At 39.1% G+C, this 9,845-nt stretch overlaps 1 protein-coding gene across 1 annotated transcript in view; it reads right to left on the bottom strand.

Annotated features, from left to right (window-relative positions):
• The window catches only part of pkhd1l1.1 (PKHD1 like 1, tandem duplicate 1), a gene marked incomplete in the record, with an annotated part of 50,388 nt that overhangs the window by 25,780 nt on the left and 14,763 nt on the right, over positions 1 to 9,845 (bottom strand). Inside the window, 14 exon segments of the mRNA XM_032536077.1 lie at positions 1 to 99; positions 606 to 776; positions 1,944 to 2,126; positions 2,443 to 2,547; positions 2,825 to 2,967; positions 3,454 to 3,646; positions 4,555 to 4,687; positions 5,390 to 5,481; positions 5,619 to 5,783; positions 5,887 to 5,955; positions 5,958 to 5,993; positions 6,244 to 6,349; positions 6,715 to 6,837; positions 7,485 to 7,639. The exon segment at positions 1 to 99 is cut by the window's left edge and continues 5 nt beyond it. Coding sequence (XP_032391968.1) covers positions 1 to 99; positions 606 to 776; positions 1,944 to 2,126; positions 2,443 to 2,547; positions 2,825 to 2,967; positions 3,454 to 3,646; positions 4,555 to 4,687; positions 5,390 to 5,481; positions 5,619 to 5,783; positions 5,887 to 5,955; positions 5,958 to 5,993; positions 6,244 to 6,349; positions 6,715 to 6,837; positions 7,485 to 7,639 — 1,773 coding nt within the window.

Below are 9,845 nucleotides of genomic sequence, written 5' to 3'. Positions count from 1 at the left end.
CCAAGACGCTGAAGGAAAGGCCATCTGAGGTCTTGTTAATCTGAGGGCACTGTGGGGAGGCGACGCACTGTGGGATTGCTCTGGAGACACGGCGTGAAACTTGAAGGAAGACAGCCAAATCAATTGATTAGTTGAAATTTTGGAAATTTCTTTATTTTGACTTGGATCTCAATTTGACTGTACTGGATGCTGAGTTAGCAGTCTATTAAGAAAAGAAAGAAAAAACTATATTCACCTAATATGACTTGATGTGTTTTCTCTATGTCAAATAATGTACATAATTACACCTCTACTAGGGCTATGAGAAAAATACTCAATATGCAATTTTGATGTTGAATATCGCGATAATGATGTTCCTTGCTTTTATTGAACAAAATGCACATTGAATTGAATGTAAAAGGCACCACTAAAAAAGAATGGCAGTTACAGTTTAAAGTGCAGTTTTCTACTGATATTTTCTTTCAACTGACACAAAATACCTCTGAGAGTCTTTTGCGATGTGTTTACTTCGCCAGTTGATATTGTGATAACAATATATTATGAGCCCTAGCCTGTAATTTGATGAGCTGCTGACTGAGAGCATCCTATCAATCCTATACATTTACCTGTCATGTGTCTGGCCTCCACACCTCCCAGGCTGACAGAGACCTTGTTGCTTTTTGCCCTCCGGGCCTCAACTTTCACGACTCCCTGCAGCAGCCTGAGATTGGCATTATCTACGTAGCCACTGCTGTAGTAATACACACCAGGTGCAGTAAAGCGGTAGCTGAAAACCCCTGAGGGGAGCAAAGGAGAGAATGTGATGGATTGTAAATATGTGACATCAATTCGTTGAGCATTCTTGGATATGGTGAGCATTTGTCCCTCATGCATGTTAAAAGGTGTGACACATGTACATTCTTTTTTTTTCTTCTTTTTTTGTCACATCCCAAAACAACGTTGAAGGAGACGCACCGGGCAGAGCAGCAGCTCGGCCACAGCACTGTAAGATGTTGTGGTACTAAGAGCAACACTGATACACTCATCCTGCTACGCTCTGCGGTGCCCAGCTTCATCCTGCTGTACCTTGTAATGCCACACAATGCCCTGCTATGCCATGAACTACTACAAAGAACTACTACAAACTACTATTTTTTGGGATTGTTATTGCCACTCTTCATTCTAACCCCAACCGGCCCGTCAGACACCGCCTACCAAGAGCCTGGGTCTGTCCGAGGTTTCTTACCAAAGGCGAGTTTTTCCTTGCCACTGTTGCACTGTTGCTTGCTCTGGAGGAAACTACTAGAACTGTTGGGTCCTTGTAAATTCTGGAGTGTGGTCTAGACCTACTCTATCTGTAAAGTGTCTCGAGATAACTCTTGTTATGAATTGATACTATAAATAAAATTGAATTGAAAGCGATATACGATAGACCTAAAATCCCCATTAGTAGGTAGGTTGGGTGGTCAATTGGTCAAACAACACATTCATTTCACCCAAGTGACCAGGGTTTGTGTCCCATTCTTGTCCCTGATGTCACTGAAACATACATTTTGTAACCCTTTTGCCACATCCCGACCCAGAGCGTCAAAAAGTGACAGCAAGAGTCCAGACCAAGTGTGTCTAAGTATCACGCCAAAGGAGACATTTGCATTAATAACAAACACCAAAGTCCCCTGACCAAGCGTTGCTCTTTTTGACGCAATGGGAGTGAGAATGTGTTGGACACACCACATTTCCCATGTGTGGCATCAAGACATGGTAAAATTCCACCTTGTTGTTTGGTAGTTAGATTTTTCTGTGTGATAAAGAATTAGAGAACTAGAACTGAACCACCAACATCACCACAGCAGTGTAAAACAATTTAATGATGGATTTTCTTTTATAACTTCATTAACTTAGTTCAACAATAATGAAAGAGTTCCTTATAATTTCTGTTGAGGAATAGTGACTCATTGTTCTACCTTTGGGTGTCTTGGTCTCTCCGCTGTTGAATGGTCCTTCGTGGGTGGTGCTACCCGGGCTGGAAACACTGAAGACCCGGTACCCGACTACCTGGAAGGCTGGTGCCTCCCAACGCCACACAACTGTGTCTCCAACAAACACCGGTAGTGAGGCAGGGCTCCAAGCAAACCCCTCTCCATAAGCTGGTACACATAGACAAATGTAAAAAGTCTGACAGTTAGATTGAAACACAGTGGAAATATTTCACTGTCTGAGTTCAAGCAACATGTAAATAAAATACCTTGCACATCCTATTCTAAATGGCTCTAAATTGTGTTAAAATAGAAGATAAACTGTTTTATTACACTTCGTTCTAAAAACTGTTTCTATGTGCAGTCCCATGTAATCTACAGATAACAGCTTGCTTGCCTCAGTTTCATGACTTTCTTCCTCTTTCTGTTCTGTATTTTGGCCTACTCAGATTTAATCTGACCCCTTCAAACAGGACTGTAAACCTACTGCGGTCAGATCCCTTATTGGTGACCATGTGGGTCTTCTGGTCCGACTGCATAACACACTGCAGTTCATTCTCTGAGGCGGCCACCACTTCACACTGAGCTCCTCCTGTCACATCACAAACAACACAAAATGTGTGTAAGAACATATACAAAACCTGCAGTAGTATTAGTGTACTTAATTTTTATTTATTATATATTTGCACGTAGTTGCATCACTGTAGATTACCACCAGCTAGTAGCCCTACTAGTTGCCCCCTCAACCATTACTTTGATATCCAATTACAGTATTAATCATTGTATGTAACTAAGTTTGAATGGTTGTTGGCAGAGATTGTTGCTGTGGTAATAAATCTATTGAAATTGCTGGGTCTCATATTTCTTACCAAAGGAGACTTTGTTGTCAGAGGTGTTGTTGCTGAAACCAGATCCAGAAACAGTCAGCCTGGTTCCTCCCATCAAGGAGCCAAACAGTGGAGAGATGCTGTACACTTCCAGGATGTATTCAATGGTGGCATTCACACCGTTGCTATGAAACAAACAAGAAGAATAGAGTTTAATTAACAAGCAAAATTGTTTGACGTAATATTATCTGTTATCTATTATCTGTGAATTAAAAAAATATGTATTATTATCGCCATTCCCTTTAAATTAAACATTACAGCATACTGTGTAATGTCCGGGGTGCCTTGAAGACACGGGCCGAGAGTGCCACTAGAATGATCATATCATGTTCATTCAACATGTTTTTAATTTTCACATATTTAAAGACTCCTTAACATTTACATTAACTATGTTTAATGTTACATTTTTAAACATATGTTGTATGTTGGATTTTTTTTGTTTGTTTATGTTTAAAAAAAAAAGAAATCTGGATAAATTGTACATTATAATGAGTAAAGGTTTTGATAACTAGTTTTAGTGCCTTTTTAACATGAGTTCCCAGCTGGTGATACGATCAACACTCTTTCTGCATCTGTTGCCCGTGTGAAATTGTTTATCACGGTAGCTGTACCTTGTTTGAGGGTAGCCATTGTTTCCAACCTGCACATCCACCATGTACATGCCAGGCGGCAGCACAGGAAGAAGGCAGGTGATGCTCGTCGCCGTCCACAGCACAGTCACACACTCTTCACCGCCAACGAACACCATGCTGTCATTGTCTTGGCCTCCCAGGTTCGAGCCCTGGATGGTGAGAACTTCATGTCCTACACAAAAGAAGTTAAAAACAAGGAGTTTCTGTCACTCAAGTGCCAAGATAATTAGTACTTGTCATGTCACCTGGTTGATTCCTCTATATTTTAAGCAACACTGTGTGTCCTACAGTTAACAGGTATTTTTGTTGTGTGGATTATTCCGTGTTGTTTACTATAATTACATGGGAAGACCTGTTAGTCTCTCATGTTCTCAAGGTTTTGTAAGCATCAAGGGCAAAAACAGAGATAACCTGTAAGTCAACATTACTCAAAGTGAAGAATAGAACTCATTCTTCATTCATTATGGCCAATCATGTTGCATGCGACAAACTGCTTTCCATTTTGAGCGTCTATCTTACAGGAAAGACTTTTAGGCCTCCTTAGACTCCCTGTGGCCGTTTTGGAGAGATGAGATGCTCATAATAGAGAGTGCCGGGGCAAAATTAGATGAAAGGATGTGTGCCCAGGTCAAACTTCCACCTCTGGACTCAATGCTACAGATTCCAACGGAACAGTTGGTGAATAAAACTAATGTGGTGATAACAAAAGGTTTTAACTCCTTTAAGTACTCCATTAAAAACAGTGGAGTCACATGCAAACTCTGAACAGTAAAGAACATTAAACATTATGCTTTCCTTCTCTCCTTCAGACACATGTAAAATTAGATTGATATGAGATATATATTGATATATAGTATGCCCGTAGATAACGGAGTTGTTTCTTATATGGGGGTAAAAAAGATTAAAATACAGTGAATACATTTCTAACCCTTTTCTTTCTGTCATATACTATTGACATTTCAGGACAAAACAAATCCTCCCCATTAAATGTCCCCTCTGGGTTTATGCATCTCAGTAAGGCTTTATAATGACCCTACCTCACTGACAGGTTACCAAATGCACAGTTGTCTCCCAACTCACCAATCACAGTGGTGGTGCGGGGACTCAGGCCTGAGATCTGGGCTGTAAGATCAGTATCGTATGTGAAGGAGCTTCTGGCTGTTTGACTCATGTTTCCCACCATCACTGTGATGATCTGGGATCCTGAAGTCCCCTGAAATACAAAAAATAAGCATTTATTTATTGAGAAATAAGTAAAATAAGTGACCAATTCAAAGCTCTGGATCAAAATAAACACAACACAATCTTCTTCTTTAAAAAAAGTTCAAAATTAGAATCAGAAAAAGGTTTATTACCACAATAAGTACATATGAGGAATTTGGCTTGGTGAAAGATGCATGGTGAAAGTTGCATACATAAACAAACAAACAAATCTATTGAACATGAATATGACGTAGACAATAAATACAAAAAACAAATATAAACATACAAAATAACTGTAAAGTAAAAAGAGGCTGAATGGGTTGAGTGCAGAATTTGCAAAGAATTTATAGTACGTGTGTGTCAGTTAAATTCATATTCAATAAAACCCTCCCAATCAACACCATTACATTTTCTTATGTACCATTTGTCAGTATTTGCCACTTAAAAATACGTACATAAATTGCTTTTAAGAAGCCACAAAATGTAATTTACTCAGTATTGATATTAAAATGAGTGAGCTACATAAGTTAATCTACATATGATAAATTAAGAGTTTGCTGTTTTAATTTTACTAACAAATAAAGTGTATAGTAAGTGCCTTGTACTGCAACTCTTTGAGATGTTAGATACTGCAGGAAAATAACATCCATAAAAGCAGTAGTTTGCAATCTGAATACTTACTGGCGGCGTTCTGCATTTCAGCTCAGTGTCACTGGCATGATACCACGCTGCACTCGTCACTGCCGACAGTAACTGTGCTGTTCTGGCTGAAGCCGAAACCTTCCACTGTCAGCAGCGTGCCTCCTAAGAAAAGATAAAACAAGATAATGGTTATATATTACTGTATAATAGAGAAGGGATTCTGCTTTTGATTTTGTGATAAATAAATAATAGGCTACTTTACTGCACCATTATACAGATTTGCTTGAGTAATGTCTTACCTGCGATGCTTCCAGAGAGCGGAGAGAAAGAGGAAACAATGAGCTGGTAGGTGAAGTAGAAGATGTTGCCTCCTGTGGAGCGGGAATCACCCAAAGAGGGGAAGCTGATGAACACGGGGTAGGAACCAGCAGTGGCGCTGCCCAGTCTGCAGACCTGAGTGGTAGCTGTAACACAGTTGACGTAATCTGGTTAAACTTCCACTAGATAATAAACAGCCACACATTTACCAACAAGGTACAGTCTTCACTTCAAACGTCTTTCACATACCGGTGATCTGTTCAACATGGCATCGGGTCTTTCCCACAATGATGGAGGCGTTTTCACTACCGAAGCCATTCCAGTGATAGTCAACAGAGTCCCCAGGCCATTAGACCCTGAAAAAGACAGCAATTTTTAACAATAGATACTACACTGTATGTAAGGATGTATGTGATGCTATGTGATACTGTAGAATACTGTATGAAGCCTGAAATCTTAATGTTTTTCTACAAAAGCTGACAACTCACTAAACCTTTTAACTGTCCCTCAGCTATTTTGTTTTAATTTAGAAGAACGGAAAATTGTTGGCCATTTAAATTAACCAATAGCCATTAAGGTTTTCTGTTAAGCAAACAAATATTTCACCCTGAGATGGACTGATTCCAGTCACAACTGGAGTCTTGTCTTCAGACCACTGGAACCCACAGTCACCAGAACATTTTGAGGGAATGCCGTTGATGAAAACCTCCACCTGCAAATCACAAAACTCCTCATTAAAAATGCTGAGTTTAGGAAAAAGTTTTACAACATCAAAATGACACAATGTGCAGGAACAACCACTAACATGAAAAATTATTGCTACAAAATTCATAACAATAGGATAATAGAGGGCGGTAGCTGTCAGTCACTTTGTACAGTCCTGCCTAGAGGCACAAAATATACAAATACAAAAAAAGCATTAAGTAATGCTACAGACAGAAATAGAACTTGCTCTACAGGATTGTAGTAAGCAAACACACCAAGTAGTCAACAGTGGCCAAAGCAGACATTTGACAGACAAATAATGCTGAAACCCTAAACCAGATGTGCTGGAGGCTTTTTGAATCATGGTTGTACCTGTGGTTTGTTTTCCCAGACACGAAAGAAATCTCCTGTCAAGCTGCGCCTCAACAATCCTCCCTTTTTCTTCTCATTTGTTGAAACGACTGCATTTTTCCCAACAACTGACGAGCCGTCAACCTGAGAAAAAAATTACAATCAGGACTCAAGCTGCTGTTTTCTTTATGTCTGTAGGTTCAAAAAGACATTTAGTACAAGTGAATACTACTGATAAATCTACTAGCAACACCATAGTTACTGTATTACTACTAAAACTGATACTATTAGTGCTGCTTCTGTAGCTACAGTATACTGCAGTTACTCATCCTACTAGATTTATTATTTACTTATACAAATATCAACAGAAGTGAAACAGATAAAACAACAGAAATCAAGGAGCTACAGCAGAGCAATTTAAAAACATATATGTAGCTATAAATTAAATAAGGTAAAGTTAGAGACACAAACATTTAACAGTGCTATGCAGCACCAATCAGCTGGCAATAACAGACATTGTCAAGATCGTAACATTTTGAAATGATATCAAGCTTTTCAAGGAAACATTAGCCATATCTGGCTTACATTAGAATGAACTTAAGAGCAAGGTTTGGCAGATTGAAATACTTAAGAACATATATTAAACACATGTATGGCATATTGTTATTATGACTGCTGCTACAGCTACTACTGCAAACACAACAATGAAGATACTTTTTTAGTAACAGTGTTTTGGGAAATGCATCAATGTCAACAAAATAAAATAATGATAATTATTATAAGAGTCTGACCTGGATCAGAGGCTGGTCTCCAGGTTTGGTGAGCCATTTAACCATCCACTTGGGGCGTCTGCAGTTTCCCAGCCATGTAACGCTGACCTGACCCATCCCCGCGATTCCCTCCAGAGCGTACTTCAGGTCCTCCTCACTGATGTCCAATGGCAGACCTGAGAACAAGCACTGGTTGTGTGAAGACACATCCTTGCAAAAGCAACTCATACACATGAGTTGCATTACTGCATGCATTTATGTAGAAATATAGTGCTGTATGCAGACATGTGGAGTAATATACAGTATGTCGGGCTTAAGTCTTAATTACATCAACAACAACTGTCTTGTTACAGCGTATCTGAACGAATAAATGAATTTGTATTGGTCGTAACTAAAGGGTATGGTCAGAAGCTTCAGCTTATATCAACCCCCCCACTTTCACATTTTTAAAAGTAACAAACTTTACAAAAAAAAATTAACAAAACAAGAAAAATAAAATAAATATTATTATCTTATAGATACACTTACCCAGATAACTTTCTACATACATGCATACACACAGTGTCTTTGCATATGCATGCATACACTTACCTACATATATACATACATACATCCATGCCTACATATACCCATTAAGCGTCAGTACTTATATACAGTACATTGCCACCCTAAGGTGAATAATACCCTAAGTAATGATGATAACCACAATGATAATAATGATATTCATCATCATCACTATTATCAATCACACAATAATACTCAATGTCTATACTTATTAAGTGTCATGTCTTTGAACATGCCTTTTTCAAATTTGAAAATATTCCTAATATGTTTTAATACCTCTGGTAAGGTGTTCCATAACTTCACGCCACAGACAGATATGCTTTTCATCATTTTGTTACAAGTAGTTTCCAATTGAGTTTGCCTCTGAGGGCATAACCCCTTTCTCTTTCTCTCAACATGGTTTGTATGTTAGAAAGAAGTGGATTATTTTGAGCTTTATACAGAATTAACGCAGTTTTCTACTTCACCAGGTCCATACATTTTAGTGTTTTGACTTAAGAAATAATGAAGTAGTATGATCACTGAAGCCAACATTATTCACAATTTGTATTGCTCTTTTTTGAACTGTGCACTCTGTAGTCTAGTCTGTAGAGGGGTTTTACAGGAATTACACCAAATATCAACACAGTACGTTAAATAAGGTAGAATGAGCGTACTGTAGAGAGTGTTCATAGATCTGTGGTTAAGAAAGTGTCTGACTTTGCTCACCACCTCAATGCTTCTGGAAATGGTGGACATTTAGGTGGGAAAGAAAGACACAGTGGTAAAGGAATCACTGAAGCTAAAACTTCATGGAAGTATTTTATGCTGTAGGCATGATGTGGTTACTTGAAATGTCAAGAGACGTAAGAGATACCTCTCCTTTAATCAGTTCTTAGTTAATAGACACTGTTTAATTTCTCAGAGACTGCTTTCTAGAGCCAACATTTCCTGAGTCATTGCTCCGGCTCTCTCTGTCTTTGTTTTTTGTGTACTTTTTCACAATACAGCTACCATGGAAATACAGAGTTCTTGAGAGAGCACAATTTGAATTTGCTTAGCAAGTCACTCTGGCATTCAGTAATGATGCTCATTAACTATGCCCTTGTAGCCAAGCTGCACCAATCACATTGGTGTATCTAATATAGGCAGGCCAGAGGCGAGCTAAACAGATGACGAAAGCCCTGCAAAGTCATGAACACCAGTAGTTTAAAACAGCTTTGGCTGCTACAATGAATGAGTCAGACTTGGCTTTTTTTCTAAAAGAGGAACAGAAGGCGGCGTTCAAATTGTTTGTACGTTGTACGTTTGTAATGTTTTGCTGACCGGATACTGCAAGAGTTTAATCTACCACTTAGCTTAAAGGGTAGCTGAGCATATGGGGCTTAGCAAAAACCCACTGGTGGTTGTGGTCTCGCCATTGATGATTGGTCGTAGTGTTATCCAATTGCGTACAGTGAGATTTTCAAATGCGTGCTTGGTGCCGTCCCTGAAGTTGGGCCATTTTAATTACTCATTGCCAGACCTTAATCTTTCCGATTTGGGTCTGGATTTCCAGGCTACAGTACCTTAGCTGACAGGAAAGATTGTGTGTGAATCAAGGAACCTTGGAAACTGGCCAAACATCTCCTGCATACTATTCACCTTATGTTAACGCTAGTTTCTCATTACAGTATACAGGTAGCTTAAAAGTCAGTGGGCCATTTTGGGTCACAACCTTTCAGGTGACCCTACCTGTGGAACAACGTGCATTCAGACAGGACAGTGAGAGTTGTTACAATGCAAATACTACCCATTCCCATCTGAGCTACCTTCAGCTCGGCCTCCATAAATCTCCAC

The sequence above is a fragment of the Etheostoma spectabile genome, chromosome 14 (assembly GCF_008692095.1).
Source record: "Etheostoma spectabile isolate EspeVRDwgs_2016 chromosome 14, UIUC_Espe_1.0, whole genome shotgun sequence".
NCBI classification, from domain to species: domain Eukaryota; kingdom Metazoa; phylum Chordata; class Actinopteri; order Perciformes; family Percidae; genus Etheostoma; species Etheostoma spectabile.
This window is presented reverse-complemented; position numbering and strand designations above follow the sequence as displayed.